Source organism: Dunckerocampus dactyliophorus, chromosome 7 (genome assembly GCF_027744805.1).
Source record: "Dunckerocampus dactyliophorus isolate RoL2022-P2 chromosome 7, RoL_Ddac_1.1, whole genome shotgun sequence".
Classification (NCBI taxonomy): domain Eukaryota; kingdom Metazoa; phylum Chordata; class Actinopteri; order Syngnathiformes; family Syngnathidae; genus Dunckerocampus; species Dunckerocampus dactyliophorus.
In genome coordinates, this window is record NC_072825.1 from 4,753,077 (window position 1) to 4,768,683 (window position 15,607).

At 50.3% G+C, this 15,607-nt stretch overlaps 2 protein-coding genes across 4 annotated transcripts; one reads left to right on the forward strand and one right to left on the reverse strand.

Moving 5' to 3' along the window:
• The first annotated feature begins 69 nt into the window (after nucleotides 1-69).
• Nucleotides 70-6,192, forward strand: aldh5a1 (aldehyde dehydrogenase 5 family, member A1 (succinate-semialdehyde dehydrogenase)). Its single transcript, XM_054780966.1, has 10 exons — nucleotides 70-432; nucleotides 540-623; nucleotides 1,851-2,021; nucleotides 2,173-2,289; nucleotides 2,867-3,010; nucleotides 3,080-3,223; nucleotides 3,295-3,453; nucleotides 3,538-3,701; nucleotides 3,773-3,831; nucleotides 3,893-6,192. The coding sequence occupies exons 1-10, from the start codon at nucleotides 154-156 to the stop codon at nucleotides 4,102-4,104; spliced, it is 1,533 nt and encodes a 510-aa protein (XP_054636941.1). The 5' UTR covers nucleotides 70-153; the 3' UTR covers nucleotides 4,105-6,192.
• LOC129184727 (DENN domain-containing protein 4B-like) lies at nucleotides 5,066-15,487 on the reverse strand. Of its 3 annotated transcripts, XM_054780963.1 has the most exons (28): nucleotides 15,299-15,484; nucleotides 13,755-14,102; nucleotides 13,430-13,685; nucleotides 13,292-13,361; nucleotides 13,042-13,211; nucleotides 12,727-12,968; nucleotides 12,572-12,638; nucleotides 12,400-12,458; nucleotides 11,715-11,859; nucleotides 11,461-11,636; nucleotides 11,289-11,389; nucleotides 10,999-11,214; nucleotides 10,781-10,926; nucleotides 10,583-10,716; nucleotides 10,398-10,512; nucleotides 10,113-10,319; nucleotides 9,901-10,029; nucleotides 9,694-9,838; nucleotides 9,245-9,617; nucleotides 8,921-9,176; nucleotides 8,752-8,856; nucleotides 8,509-8,684; nucleotides 8,304-8,442; nucleotides 7,971-8,231; nucleotides 6,274-6,370; nucleotides 6,013-6,178; nucleotides 5,893-5,951; nucleotides 5,066-5,818 (listed from the first exon to the last, which is right to left on the reverse strand). In XM_054780963.1, exons 2-28 carry the CDS (start codon nucleotides 14,069-14,071, stop codon nucleotides 5,673-5,675), a joined length of 4,473 nt encoding a protein of 1,490 aa, XP_054636938.1. In that variant the 5' UTR covers nucleotides 14,072-14,102; nucleotides 15,299-15,484; the 3' UTR covers nucleotides 5,066-5,672. The 3 variants fall into 3 exon arrangements, 2 of the variants coding, with proteins under 2 accessions (XP_054636938.1, XP_054636937.1); XM_054780962.1 differs by having other exon boundaries at nucleotides 7,992-8,442; nucleotides 15,299-15,487; XR_008571955.1 differs by having other exon boundaries at nucleotides 5,730-5,818; nucleotides 6,013-6,370; nucleotides 7,992-8,231.
• Between the last annotated feature and the right edge of the window lie 120 nt (nucleotides 15,488-15,607).

Here is a 15,607-nt window from a genome sequence, read left to right on the forward strand (position 1 = left end):
TCTGCGCGTGCGCCGTCTCGAAAATAACACGCGGGAGTCAATTGTGTGCCTGCTTTGTCACATGATCAATGTGCCGGAGAACTGGTTCAAACCGACCGGAAGCTGCGGCCGACTTGCACCTCAACCGAGCACCGAAAGCGCCCGCCGACCGCAATGACGGCTGCCATGACGGCCACCCTCTTCCAGCGCCTGAGTGCAGCCGCCGCAGCTGCCACTCATCGCCGCTTCAGCCTGGACGTGAGCTCGCAGCTGCTGCGTACACGCGGCTATGTGCACGGCCGCTGGGTCTCAGCCCCTTCTGACTTCCCGGTCCTGGACCCGGCCACCGGAATGGAGATAGCCCGGGTGTCTGACTGCGGGCCGGAAGACGCCAAGCGGGCTGTGGACTCGGCGTACTCTGCTTTCTACGAGTGGAAGCAGTACACCGCCAAAGTGGGTCACACGCCGTTTGTGAAAACTACACAACACCAAGTAGCCAGCATTTACTTGGTGACGTCTAGTCATGTGTGTAAAACAAAGCTTGTGATTGGTCGTTGCAGGAGAGGAGCCTGCTGCTGAGGAAGTGGTTCAACCTGATGACTCAGCACAAGGATAACCTGGCTCGACTCATCACCTTTGAGTGTGTGCGTATGCTTCTACCCCAAAATCCAGTTTTACTCTAGTCCAGGGGCCCGTTGCACGAATCTAGGATTGAGACATCTAGGCTAAATGACTGAGCTGAGTTCAACCACTCCAAAACAAGAGCGTCTAGAGCAGTGTTTTTCAACCTTTTCTGCGCCAAGGCACATTTTTTTAATTGAAAAAAAACCGAGGCACACCACCAGCCGAAAATGCTAACAAATGAACTCTGTAGCCTACATTGACAATATAAAGTTGTTCTCATCACTGTGTCAGTGTAGGAATCAAATAAACAAAAATAAAAAGTATTTTAGAATCATTCACATTTCTACTCAGTCAGTGTGGACCCTGTGCCTGTTTGGATGAACACAGAGCTAATAGCCTGGCAGGAATAAAAAAACGACACACACGACGCTCTTCCTCAACAACTCTCAGTCTCTTTTGGAGATGTTTAAGCTTACTTGTGACCAGAGCATTGTTGGATATCTTTTCACCACACACCAAGCACAACGTAGTCGTTTCCTTGCATCCCCAGTGAAAGTAAATCCAAATGAAAGACAGCTAGTATTGCCTCGTGCAAGTGATTTTGCTTCAGTTATCCGTCTTTGCTTTCTTTTGACCTCCACTCATACTTGGGCCTTCATCTGGGTCCGAATTTGTTCCAGGGTGCAGTTCAGAGTTAGCATCTTTTCTTTTCAAAAACTTCTCCATCACTGTTTCGCTCGCCACTGTCATCGCCATCTGACGCATCCATGCATTGATTATTTTGACTGTACAAAGCAATTAGAGACAGTACCTGCTGCCACCTACTGATATGGAAGTGTATTACATGGTTACGCTGCCGATCACTACTAGACAGCACACACACTCGGCAACCGCAAATTATTTGCGTATAATAATTAGGTGAAATTGGATACTTTCCCACGGTACACCAGAGAATCCCTCACGGCACACTGGTGTGCCACGGCACAGTGGTTGAAAAACACTGGTCTAGAGCAGCCTAGCTCCACAGAATAAATCTCCATGGTAATTTACGCCAGAACATATCCCACTTTCCATTATTCCACTTTTGTGCGACTGGGTCACGGATATGTTCAGCTAGAATAAGTTGGATAACCAAGATATCCCGGCTTGATCCTTTATCATAGTTTTGTGTAACGGTCCCCAGTTCTAGTCCAGTTTTACTTCAGTTCGAGTCTACTCGTGTTAGCGTGACGTAAGGTGTTTTACAGGGCAAACCCCTCAAAGAATCTCTTGGCGAGATCGCTTACGCCGCCTCCTTCTTGGAGTGGTTTTCGGAGGAAGCGCGGCGCGTGTACGGCGACGTGGTGCCCCCGCCCATCAAGGACCGAAGGATCCTCCTCCTCAAGCAACCAGTTGGCGTGACCTCGGTCATTACGCCCGTAAGCAGCCGTTGAGAGAGGACCGCTCTCCTTCAGGCCGGGTGCTAGCACGTTAGCATGTTGCTGGGCCAAAAAACACCATGACAAGCACAGCACAGCACAGTTAATAAGCTAGGCTAACGTCAAAGTGTGCTTTTTGTGTTGGTAACAGTGGAACTTCCCCAGCGCCATGATCACCAGGAAGGTCGGCGCAGCGCTGGCGGCCGGATGCACTGCAGTGCTCAAACCTGCGGAGGATACGCCCCTTTCAGCGCTTGCTCTGGCCGAGGTCATCACGCTAACTAGCTACTTCATTACTTGACAGCCATTAACTCACCCTCCGACATCCCAGAATAATCACCTATTGGCATGTACAGCAGTGTGGCTCATCTGATGAGCGTAGCCGGCTAGCTGTTTCTCTTTGTAGCAGTGCTTAGGTAGCTTCTTCTTGAAGCATTTGTAGCCTAGTTTGTCAATTTAAAGTTTAGTTCTAGTCCAGTTTTAGTCTACCTGAAGTCTAGTTGTAGTCCAGTTTTAGTAAATTTTACTCCAGTTTAGTCAACTTTTATTCCAGTTCTAGTCCTGTCTACCTTCAGTCCAACTTCAGTCTAATTGTAGTACAGCAGTTGTGGTAGCTTTAGCCCACTTATAGTCTAGTTTTGGTAGTTTTAGTCCACTTATAGTTAATTATTTAGTCCAGTTTTGGTAGCTTTAGTCCAGTTGTAGTCAGTTATGGTCTAGTTTTGGCTCCATCCAAAGATGTTTGACTTCTTGTCTGGATTAGCTCGAAAAGCCAGTGTTAACAATTGCTTTTGAGACGAAAGCTAGCTAACTCGTGTGGCGCTATGGTGGTGGTGGTGGTGCAGCTTGCAGAGCAGGCAGGGATTCCAGCGGGTGTCTTCAACGTGGTTCCGTGCTCCAGAGAGATGGCAGCATCGGTGGGCCGGGTTCTGTGCACGGACCCTCTTGTGGCCAAGATCTCCTTCACGGGCTCCACAGCCACTGGCAAAGTAAGATGGTGCTGTCGAGCTAATATGCTAATGCTAACAGGTGTTGATACCCATGCACTTTGCTGTCAGATGTTGCTGAAAATGGCTGCCGACACTGTCAAGAGGGTTTCCATGGAGCTGGGAGGCCATGCACCCTTCATTGTGTTTGACAGCGCGGATGTGGACCAGGCGGTGAACGGAGCCATGGCATCCAAGTTCAGGAACTCTGGACAGGTGAGGGATGGCGTGGTGGTCCAGCGGCGCGGCGTCACCGTGTTGACTGTCATCTTCTTGTTGTCTTGCAGACGTGCGTTTGCTCCAACCGCTTCCTGGTGCAGAGCGGCGTCTATGAGCGTTTTGTGGCCAAGCTCGGCGCGGCCATGGACGCACAGCTGCGCATGGGCCACGGCAGTGAGGCCGACACCACGCAGGGACCGCTCATCAACGCTAGAGCGGCTGAAAAGGTCAAATCCTCTTTTGTTTCTCAGGTTATTGACTGATGGGCGCAGCCATCTTCACACCATCTTACCTCTACTCCTCCCTCCCAGGTGGGCCAGCAGATAGATGATGCCGTGTCGCAGGGGGCCAAGGTGCTGAGGGGCGGCCGACGCCTGCACGGCTCCTTCATGGAGCCTACCCTGCTGGTGGACGTCACTGCCGACATGTTGTGTGTGCGCGAGGAAACCTTTGGGCCGCTGGTGCCCGTCATCAGGTGAGCAGCGCCGCCTTATGTGACTGCAGCTAATGTCGACGTGACGCATGCGCCAATGTTCCCCTGCGCAGGTTTGACACTGAGGAGGAAGCGCTGGCCCTCGCCAACGCGTCTAACGTCGGTTTAGCTGGTGAGAAGCAAAGGCTCCGGTTGGACCTCAAACAGGTCCTGATTGGCTGCTCTGCTTTCAGGTTACTTCTACTCGCAGGACATCAGTCAGATTTGGCGCGTGTCCGAGGCGTTGGAGGTGGGCTTGGTGGGCGTCAACGAGGGGCTCATCTCCACGGCAGAGGCCACCTTCGGAGGCGTCAAAGAATCAGGGATGGGCCGTGAGGGATCCAAGTATGGCGTGGACGAGTACCTGGAGGTCAAGTACGTGTGCATGGGGGGCCTTAACGTCTAGCGACATGCTCTATTAGTTAGCCTTCAGAATAGCAGTGTCTTTTATTGTTTTGTTGCTATGCTAAGTTAGCCCTGTAGCGTGCTAGTTAGCAGTGCGCAATCTGTCCCGGAAACGCAATCAGTTCTGCGCATGTGCAGAACGCGTCTACATCCGGTCAGCTTATTTTTCGTCAGTCACATGTTAGTCATGTGTAATGTACCTCTATCTATTTTACGGCAGCAATCTAAGTTTATTTCGCCACTGAATAAAATACAGACAAAAGCATTTGCTAGTAATATATGTTTGGATGGATGCTATTTCTCTGTTTAGAAAAAAAAAACTCAAACTGAATCATCTACATTAATCCATCACAATCAAATAAAACTGCATTTGATTCTGCTTATTTACATTGGTTTTACTTAACCGGATATGATATGCGCTACGTGCATTGCGTCACTTTTTACGTAGCTCCGTCTTGGTGGAGGTCATAAGACGATAGAAACATCCGCATGCTAACAAACTCTTTTACGAATAAAACTACCCCCAATATATTACATATATGAAGTATGGTTATTGGCCATTCATGTTCATACATTAAAAAAATAACTACCACACCACGTGATGTCGCAGAAGCGCTAAAAATTTGCTAAATGAGGAAGTGATGTTGGTCTCGCGCATGCGTAAAACCGATTGCATTTCCGGGACGGATTGCATAGTGACAGGTGCTAACAGCTAGTCCGAAGACAGCGTTTAAGGACTTAACTTGTGATGGCTGTCAGACGCAGTAGAAAAATGTCCTTTAATTTCATCACCATGGAAGGCTTTCAAGCCACGGCCCCTCACCTTGTGTAAGTTTTAACATGTCGCTGTCGCATGTGATTGCATGTTTATAATGAAAATTATAGTTGTTGTGATCTTTGTACAATAATATTTTTATATTGATGTTATTTAACTTCATATCTAAAAGCACAATGGGAGGCAGAGTCTAAAAAACATGTTAATTGTTCTTGACTTTTATTTTCTTTTGTAAAAAAAAAAAAAAAAAAATTCCATGAATAAATTAGTGAGAGAAGACGACAGTGAGTTTATTTAAATACACAAACATCGAGGCAAAGCAAACGTCTTGGAACCAAAACACACATTTCTTTTGTTGGAGTGAAATATCGTTGCGTAAACTTGAAATGGCGGGAACTGAACATTGTCACGTGACAACAAAGCAAGCACGCTCGGACACAACCGTTGCTCCTCCCACCAATGTAAACCTTGATGGTGACGAGACAACATCAGAACTTCCTGATGAGAGAAGGATCAAGGAGGACGAGGAGGCAGCACTGAGTGCATCCAAGCAAAACGAAACGAGGAAGAAGTCAGTCACACTTTTCCATCCTTTCAGCTTCCAGCCCACTGACGTCGGCCATCTTTGTCACTCTGGACACCAACCAACATGGCCGACACTATCTGAAATGTTCTCCATTTTCTCCACCAAAACTTAGCAGGAGGTCACAGATCCTTCTCCTTTTTTGACTTCTTCATTCAAAGCTACGCGTGGTGTTGTCCAGCAGAGGGTGGCAGCAGAGCATGCTGGGTAGTCAGCACTCCAGCGGCGGGTGGAAGCTGCGTCTGCAGTCGACAGCCTTGGCGCTGGGAGGCTGAGCTCGTTTCCTGCGAAGCTCATCTTTTCCGAGAACGCTGCCCAAGCGCGAGTACGCCGTCTTGTACTTCTTATCAAAGGCGGCTGTGGATGAGAGCGAGAGACAGCGTTGGCGGCGCAAGGACGTCCTTTGTGGTGCAGGTGTCTAACGGTCTTACCGGCGTGGTCCTTGCCCATGGCGGCCAGCGTGAGGAAGAGGAACTCGCGGTATACGCTCCTGCAACACACAAATGCAAGATGACACGCTGGAGTATAAGTGGGGCAGCGCCTCATCTCACCTCTGGAGGCGGGGCGGCACAGGCTGTTTGGCTAGCGTGTCAAGGAAGAGCGTGATGGCCTTGTGGACCTCGTTCATGCCCACCCAGCGTAGGACCTCCTCCAGAAAGGACAGTGTAAACGGGTGATTGTGGCGGCGCCAGCGGAAGCTTCGCATGGGAATGCCACCTGGTGGAGGGAGGGAGGAAGGGAGGGAGGGTGAAAGTTAGCGGGGTTACAGATGGGTAACGGCGGGCCACGCAGTGTGTGCAGTGTGAATTTACTGTGGAGCCTCCAGAGCACGTAGAGGGGGGGCCAGGTGTCTGGGTCCGGGGTCAGTGTGTCCCAGAGGAGCTTCACCCTCAGCGTCACGCCCTCCGACTGATGACACACACACACACTTAGTAGGATGATGATATAACTCGGGGTGTCAAATTATAGTATTAATTGTGATTAATTTGTCATTTACTGCATGATAATCAATTGTGATCATCACATTTTTTTAATCTGTAATTTTACAGTTGCTGTATGCAGGTTTCCTTTAAAAAAAAAAAAAAGTTTTTATGCGTAGGGCTTCTTGTGCTTGAGTTGTTGGGGGTGGAAAACAATGGTCAGTCACACCCTGAAGTTAACACTGACTAGCTGTCATTGTGTTTGGGCTTGTTTAGCATAAGCTGCCACTCTAATTGGGAGGGCAAGGTGAGGAGCGGTGACTTGCGGAGAGGAGACATGAAAATGGAAGAGCATGTTAGAGTTGTCGGTCCAATGAATGGGAACTTTACATTTCCACGCTCCGACAGCACCACTGATAGTTAGTGATACGCCTTCTTTGCTTACCACCGAAGCAGCTCAAGTTTAGCCTACAACGTCAACGCAAAGCACCCAGTCGCGAGGGCTGTCAAAGCTAATGTTGGCAGCGAAGATGTTAGCAATTCAGCGAGCCATAGCAAAGCTGTTCGCCATACTAAACTCGAGAAGTCTGCGATCAACAGGCTGACTAATGTTCTTGTCAAGTGGATAGTGATAAACTGCAGGCCCATAAACATAGTGGAAGACGAGGGGCTAACAGTGGTGTTTCCAACTGCATCCAATGACCCATCATACAAGTCACCGTGCTGGACTACCGTGTCAAGCAAAATCTGCAAGATGTACAATGGCGAAAAGTAAAAGTAAGAGGATTTATTGATGGTGATGAACAATGTTATTTTTGATGTGCTAACTTAGCCCTGTGATTGTCTTTTATGTTATTAGATGAAGTGGAGGAAAAGCAACAAGTTCAGTATTCAATACTCGTATTGCTCAGAAAAGTGTTCTTACTGTATTTTGATGTGTAACTTCAGTGCTTTATATAGACCTGATGTTTTATTTTCAAATTATTTGGAGATTATCATAAGAACACAGTAATATTACCCTCTGCTGGTCACAACTACCCTTGGGACCAGTCTCAAATACAGCGGCAATGTAAATGGCTAGGACTGCATCTGTTCAATCAATTACTTTATTTAAAAAACAATTACTTGATAAAACCACATTTTTGTTATATCAATGTTTGATCTGCCACTATAATGAATTTAAATACATACCTGGTGATCTTAAAAAGATCAATTAATGACAGATCATAATTAATCTCAATTTTGTAACTATCTTGACAGAACTAGACGTATCACGCTTTCCCATACTTTATTTGTGGCGGGGGAGAACAAATTTACCTTATTTTCAAATGAAAATGTTGGTATGGCTTCTTAACACACCTCATGTGCACTTGGTCTGAGCACTTGAAAATAAGAAGACGTAGTAGGAGAAATCAGTGCTGGCAACTTGCTTATATTTAGCGAGTATTCAGATGCCTCTAGATGATCTTTTTCACAAAAAGCAACTAGTGACAAATCTAGCCACTTTTTCTGGACTTATTGGAGGCTGACATCAAAGTACGTATATCTCTCTTGCTGCTGTGTGCCCCTCCCCCATCTGTAACACTCACAGCCAGTAGGAGATGTGCTACCTGCAGGGTTGGGCTGAGCAGCGGCGAGCCCCGTATGAGCTGTAGCAAGTGACTGGGCAGGCCAAGCCGCTGGAAGAACCACAGGAGGTTCCAGAAGATGATGCAGTGGCTTTCCAAGAACTGAGGCTGCGCCAGCACTGCCTCGCCCTCATTCTCCAGGAGGCTTTCCAGCTCCTTCCGCAGCACCAGCGGGCTCACGTAGGCCACAGTCACTTGCGGGGCCACGCCCCCCATCGTGGCCTGCAGGGGGAAGCATATAGTCAGTGGGACGAGGGAGGAAAGGGGGGCTCGGTTGAGCGTTACTGCGGTTACCGTGGTTCTGACACTGGTCTCGGAGGCGACATCTTCCCCTGCGCCGTTACACTGAAAAAATGGTGATGTCCCATTACCACTGGGGGGCCCGCCAGCGCTCTCCACCTCATCCTCGGCATTCCACTTGCTGCGTTCGCCACTGCAAACAAAGACAGAAGTCAAGTTTGTCACGGAGACGTGAAAGACGCGTGGTGCCACCACATACCTGCTGATGGGTCCGAGGTCGCTGATCTCGGCGTTGAGGAAGGGCACAAAGGAAGCAGAGCAAAAAGGGCAGGAAGAGTTGAGGTTGGAGTCATCCGACGTCCATCCTGCCATGATCTCCTCGTCGTACACCAGCGAGTTGCACGAGCGACACCGTGAGCAGCTGGACATCAACACCTGCGCATGGGGAAGGGTGGGGCTTAGGGGCTGGGGTTTGGTGAGAGGGCACCCAGTTGAAGCTTACCTCAAGTCCCGCGCCCTCTTGACTAGCATCCCAAGAATTGCGTAGTGGACACGTTACGCTTGCCGTCTCCGCCAAGTCCAGGTCACTTCCGACCGAGAGTGAACTCTGTTGCGAGAAGCATGCGAACATGAAATAAGAATACGTAGAATTGAAGTGGGCGGAGCCAAACCTCTGAGGTAGCGTTGGCCAGACGCTCCTTGGCTTTCAGCAGTGTTTCAGCAACTTGAGACTTCTTGGACTGACGCTGCTCCGACACCCTTCGCCCTGACGCCCCTCCTCGTCGCTCATCCACACTGGCGGCCCGTCGCACTGCCGATCTGTGGCGTGTAGGTGTGAGGAGCTGCTGGAGCTTTCCCGCAAGTCCTCTGCTGGGCGAGGACACGTTGTTGTCGTTCTCGTCCACTGCTGCATTTGTTACGGTTGCCCTGTAGGTGTAAGGTAAGACGTTAGAGGACGCTAAAATGTTATTGTCCGTCCTCGCTGACCTTCCTACCTCGGAGCCCGATGGCTGTCGCATTCCAGCTGGGACTCTGCCGGCTCGGCGTAAAAGGAGGATAGGCAGATTTCACTACGGCGCACCAGAGTGCCAACAGGGGGCGCTGTGGGCAATGTGGAGACGTCTCTGCACGCCAGGGGGGGTTTAGCAGCACCTGCCTGCCAGATCGCAGTCTTCTTGCTCGCTTTGACCTCTGTTGAAAATGAGTTGGTCGCTCCTCGTGTCTTGACGCTGCTCAGGCTGTTGCTCTTCGCTAACGAGCCCGTCAGAGATTCATGACTGGAGCTTTCACTCAGGCCACTCCAACTGGCCTGACGAATCAGAGACGAGCAGGGGCGGAGCCTGCTGGGCTCATCCATCGCTGCTTGTCCTAAGATGAAGTCAGTCATTAGCGGTCACCAAGATGACAGAACCATCACGTCATTTGAGTATGGGTGTGTTCTGACCTGGATGCACCTCCAGCGAGCCGCCATTGTGGCGTCGTTTGATGGGCTGCCTGAAGAGGGCGACTGCCATTAGGACATTCCTCAGCTTGGCCCAACGCAAACGTCCGCCCTGATTGGTTGATGGCCATTTGCTCTCCAGGACCGCCTGAGGAGCGCATGAGGAATGAGCGGTCGCCACAGTGCCACGTCAGCGCGTGTGTGCCCTACCTTGTTGTAGTATGCGTAGGTGATGGTATTGGGTGTGATTCCTGCCTTCTTCATCTCCAGAAGGACCCGCACGGCGAGGACAGGTTGCCCGTACTGACCGCACAGTTGCATCAGGATCCTGTAACACACCTAAAGCGCATGCACGCACACGCACGTTGAATGCAGCTTCAAGATGACTGTGTCCACCTTCCAAGTCACCCATGGCGCCTCACCTCGTCTGGTAGCACCACTTTGCGGTTCTCCATGTGTTTGAGCACGTCATAGGCCGCATGCAGCGCACGCACTTTGCTGCTCTGTGCACGCACGTAGGTGGGCAGGTAGATGAACCACAAACCATACATGTGACCCAGAAGACATTTGGACCACATGTCTGCGACCGCTGAGTACTTTTGAGCACGCTTCTGTGCCAACTTGATCTCCTGCAGGACGCACCCAAAAAGCACATTATAGTGACATCACTCATCACTTGTGGCCAGCGCTCAACTGACATACAGTACCTGTTTCGTGCGTCGGGGAGCGGGGCTGCTGGGGGCACTACCTTTGGCAGGGACACGGAGCTGGTCCTGCGGACGCTCTAAGAGCTCCGCCCTCAATGTGGGGAAGGTCTCGTAACTGGACATGAGAGCAAAGTGTGACATAATGCCCGTGACCCCGAGACGAGCTCAGGTCAATTTCGCAGCACCTGTAGAGGGCGGGGCACTCTGACCCGTCAGCTTCCTGTGGTTCCTCTGGCGGCATGATGAAGACTGTGTGTTCTCCACAGGGAGTCTCGTCCAGGTCGATGAGCCGCACGTCCTCCGGTTTTTCCACGTCCACCTGTCAACAAACCACCTTGTTAACCACTTAGCATGTTAGCTTAGACGGCAGCAGGAGCACTGACCTTTTGGACGCACTCGTCAAAGAACTCAAGGCAGACGTGGCGTTCGCTGACGAAGGAACACTCCTCAATGAACTGCGTGAACATTTGCGTCCGTGTCAGTTGCGAGAAGAACTTCTGCTGCGTGCGCTCGCGAGACTTTAGGAAGCCTAATGGAAAGTGACAGGTTAGTAAGGCAAGTGCCATGCGTGCAGATGCTTCCCTTGTGAGAGTGAGCACACCCTGCAGGTTGAAGAGGGAGCTGCAGTCGGTGGCAGTGTCAGAGGGTGCCTGTGTGATGGGCAACAGGAAGGAGCGGTAACCTCGCAGCAGGCAGCTCATGAAGCGCAGAAAGGCCTCCTGGATCTCCAACTCCAGCTGCTTCTGGCGCCGGTACATCTGGTCAAAATCTGTCAGGAGGAACTCCAGTGTTGCCTCCTCCTGGCTGGGGCAGCAAACTGTGGCACCAGGAAGGTCATGTGAAGACAACAAACAGCAGGAGGGGCTACAGGACATCCATTTCGTCACTTACTCTTCTCCAGCGTCTTGTGGAGGTTTGTGAGGGTGTTGAACAGAGTCTTGCTTTGTTTCCTGGGTAACGATCGCCATGACAACGGCTTCTTGTCCTCTGATCTGAGACACCACAAGGAAGGTCCATGGAACATTTGCCAAAGAAACCAACATGCATGTGTAGCGGCACTCACTGGAACACAGTGTTGGTGTCCAGGTCAACGCACACCACGTCAGCAGGGGGGTCGTAGAAGTCAAAGTAGCTGGAGTGCACACCGACAATGAAGGGCACCGGCGCCAGCAGCACTTCTGCCATCTGGAGCGGACACAGCGGGATGTACGGACACAGCCAGCGCAGCGGAAACGTCATCTGGATACAGAAATGACAACACGTCATTCAGCCATACCCGCCAACACCGGGCTTGCAAAAAAGACGTTGCTCTCTTACGGACACCAGCGCCTCGCTGACCGCCGTCAGCACGTCAGGACGCAGCGAGTGCAGTAGAACTTTGTGTTCTGTCAGCACAGCCAGCAGGAGCGTGCATGTATTCCCCGCACCCAGGTTCTGCAGCAGCTTCAGGAAGCTCGCCCCACTGCCGCACACGCACACGCACACACACACACACACACACACACACACACACACACACACCAAGGTCATCATTTAAACAATGGCTCCACCCACTAAAGAGGCTCGCTGGGTTTTCAGCTACATGTAATTGATTGTGGCGCACTGCCGCGACAAAATAAAATCTGTCACACCTTAAAAATGCGAAGAAAGACTTGAAGTTTTTTTTTTTTTTTTTTTTTAACTGTATATAATAATACTGAATCGTATTTCTCTCATAATTGCAGCACTTAGCAAACAGAAATAATTTGGGTAACCCTAATTGACCTAAAACAGGAAAAGTTTAGTCTGATTTAATTTCAGATAGTGAGGAAATTTTTTGTTGTCTTTTTACATAGTGTATGTAAACTTCTGCTTCTTCTGCTTTTAACTGTATATACAAAATAGTAGTTGTAATTTATTGTAATAATAAATAATGGTAATAATAGAATTTGTAATACTATGATTTAATAGTACATACAGTAGTAATAATAAGAATAATGACTGTGTGTGTGTGAGAAGTGACCTGAGGGGTAGCGGTGAGGAGACAGGCTGGCAGAGAAGAAGGTTGTCATATGGGGACAGCTGCAAAACACACATTTATCAACACTTGCTTGCTGTGTTTGGTTACGTGATTTGACCTTGTCATGACATGTTGATGTGAACAACACGCTACCGGCTGAAGACCCAAACTGTACCTGAACAAGGATGCGGGGTCGCTGGGGGGATGGAAAGGGAACGTTGTGCATGAAGCTGGAGATGTGTCTGCAGGGTGAACCAATTAATTATCATGGAAACTGCTGCTTATTCCACAAAGTGCTAACAAGATGGAGGTGAAGAAGGTGGCACTTACTTCTCCAAAGGTAGGACATGCGGACCAGAGATGGAGTATCTGTAGACAAAGGTGAGAAACTTCTGGAAGACGGTGAAGAAGGGCCAGTGGGACAGCACACAGATGCTCTTCTTCACCTGCAGGGTGCGCTCTGCAATCGGTCGGCGGTCCACCACGCTGAGCAGGCCCAGTCGCACGCTTTGACGCTCTGACAGAACCTCCTTTGGGAACGCCTCGTAGAACTGAATGGCGGCACCGTACACCTGCAGGGGCAGGGTAGACAGGAAAAGGTTCACAAGTAATGTCACGGCGATGAAGAACAAAAGCCCCACCCACCTTGTCTCCGCAGGCAGATGTGAGCACGAAGGTGGAAAAGACGGGCAGCTGGTACTTGGCATTCAGAGGCCAGCTCTCTACAGCCACGCCCATGGGCAGACAGAAGACGGGCACAGACTCTGGCAAGGGAAAGGCTTCCTGGTCGTCTTCTGGGTAGCGGCTAAGCAGACCTGCAGTGTGATGGTCATGTGGTCATGTGACTCCACTCATGTACATATGAGCGCCATGTTGATTTTCTGCCATGACTCACCGGCCTTGTAAACCAATGCGTTTGCTTTGGCTACAGCTCGCTTGTAGCACACAAATACAGCGGCCCCCCACTGCACACACAAACACGCATCACAGTCTGCCATGTTTGTTGACTCTGTGTGTTCCCGCTGGCACTCACCATGCCCGTGTTGAGGTTCTTGTCCACACGACAGAAGGTGTGTGGCGCCACCTCTCCCTTGCCGGGCAGCATCACACCAATGTCAGTCACACCCAGCGAGTGCAGGCCCTGCGAGTCCAAAGCTCGCCGGTATGTCAGGAAGACGCGGTGCGCCGCTGGTCCAGCGCCGGAGCTCAGATTGGCAGAGCGACTGTAGGGTGTGGTCTCGATGACATACCAGCCCGACTTCAGCTGCTCCTTGCCCTCATACAACACCCTGCAGTGGAACATCACCTAACGCTGTTAACAGCTCCCTTGTTATTAGGACACTTGTGAGCGGTCTCACCCCAGGTCCAGGATGGGGGGTTTGTCCCGCCCTCTTCTGTAGCACAGGTACAGGTGGGGGTTGTTGATGAGGCCGGCGGTCAGCTCGGCCGAGTGTCCGCCCAGCGACTTATCGATGCATGTGAAGCCCTCTGGCACTTCCTCCCCCAGCCCTCGAGCGATCACCGCCAGGTCAGTCACTGGCTCTGCCGCCCGGCCCGGCGAGGGCAGTGAGGAGACTGTCTTGGCATCGTCGTCCAGGGGTCTCCAGGTTCCCGCAGGGTCGAGTCCTGCCACCACAAAGTAGTCCACCAGCTGGGGACATTTCTCCTCTGTCATGCCGCTGATTGTCCCGTCTCTGCTGGCAAGACTGGTCACATGACACAATAGAAAGTCATAGATTGTACTTCTATTGGACTACAAGTAATTTTAAGTAACTAAGTGAATTAACAGGAATGCATCTGTATTTATTTTTTGCGGGGTTATGGCCTGTCACACAAGACGAGGAAGTGAAAGCTCCAGCAGAGTCAAAGGTTTGTGGGCAAACAGGAAGGACACAGTCTGGCTGTTTCCTGTTCGTCTTTCTGTGTGATTCAAACACAGCTTGATCATGTGATTCATTCTGTGGCGTCTTCTGCTCCTCTCATTGCTGTGGTTTGATGACGTGTAATCCTGTGTCTGGTGGTGTCTGACGTGACCAGTGACATTAAGTTTTCCTTCCCAACTTGTAGTCCAAACACAACATTCCCTTGTTATTGGCACACATGGACGTGCGTGTGTGTGTGTGTGTGTGTGTGTGTGTGTGTGAGCCAGTGGACAATGGTGTCAGTGATGACATCACATGCTACAGGGTCACATGATCACCAGAGTCGCTAACATTTGGTTGTCATCACCAGCAAAGGACAGCTGAAAGGGGTGGAGCTAAGGTTTAAACACATGCTACTATTTTTAGAGTGCCTGCATCAGAGAACACGCATATACTCGCATACACACACGCTAGCACATTCACGTGTACGTGACATGTTGTCCAAACATGATCTTGTGTCCTCTCATCCTTCAAAGACCACATTGCGTCATCACAACCCGGAAATGTAAACTGATGAAGATGCAGAGTTCCATTATCGGACAGGTAAACAAGATGAAGAGTTCCATTGTCGGACAGGTAAGCGCATCTCACAACCCGGAAATGTACATTGATGAGGACGAGGCTGAGAGTACTGAGTTCCATTATCGGACAGGTACGCGCATCCCAACCTGTGGTCCGGAAATAAACGTATGACGTCACAAAGCATGCCTGCTAGTTCCTTTAGTGGACAGCAGCTGACATCAGGGACATTCAGGCATGTTGGCTCAATTGGAGTATACTGTATTGGTTTCCTGATGAGGAACGTTTCGATGCGCCTGCAAATGTCCCTCTTCGAAGAAAGCAGACGACAAAAAGCTCACAGTCGTGGCAGTTAGACGACGAGCTGTTCGTGTTACCGTAGCGGCCCGCGGCTTTAGGATGGTACCGTGTCGGTGTAAGGGATGACTGTGGCCGCTCGAACGGGTGTGTAGGTGCGCTACCTGCTCTTCTTGCTGGTTCGTCACACAGAAGACTGCGACGATCATGTTTAGGTCATTGGCTCACATGTGACGTCCATGTTTGATCTGTGAATCGCTGCAAGAGGTCCAGCAGCGGTGTCGCTCTCGCTTCCGTCCACGCTTCTAACAAAATAAAAGGCGTGTCTGCTAACGAACGTTTAAACCCGTGGAAACGTACCATTTAGTGTATTTCTGAGCAGAGTTGAGTGATAAATGGTAAAGGCTTACTTTCTTTACAGTTCAAACACAACGCTTTGTTTTCATTATACCTTTATTTTGAAGGAGCGGTAC

Excerpts from the sequence above, each read along its gene's own strand:
- aldh5a1 (XM_054780966.1), top strand. The coding sequence starts at position 154 with ATGACGGCTGCCATGACGGCCACCCTCTTCCAGCGCCTGAGTGCAGCC. Across the intron at positions 3,011-3,079 it reads GCTCCACAGCCACTGGCAAA|ATGTTGCTGAAAATGGCTGC; the intron begins GTAAGATGGTGC and ends CTTTGCTGTCAG. Across the intron at positions 3,832-3,892 it reads GTCTAACGTCGGTTTAGCTG|GTTACTTCTACTCGCAGGAC; the intron begins GTGAGAAGCAAA and ends CTCTGCTTTCAG.
- LOC129184727 (XM_054780962.1), bottom strand. The coding sequence starts at position 14,071 with ATGACAGAGGAGAAATGTCCCCAGCTGGTGGACTACTTTGTGGTGGCA. Across the intron at positions 11,390-11,460 it reads GACACCAACACTGTGTTCCA|ATCAGAGGACAAGAAGCCGT; the intron begins GTGAGTGCCGCT and ends GTGGTGTCTCAG. Across the intron at positions 9,177-9,244 it reads GACAGCCATCGGGCTCCGAG|GGCAACCGTAACAAATGCAG; the intron begins GTAGGAAGGTCA and ends TTACACCTACAG.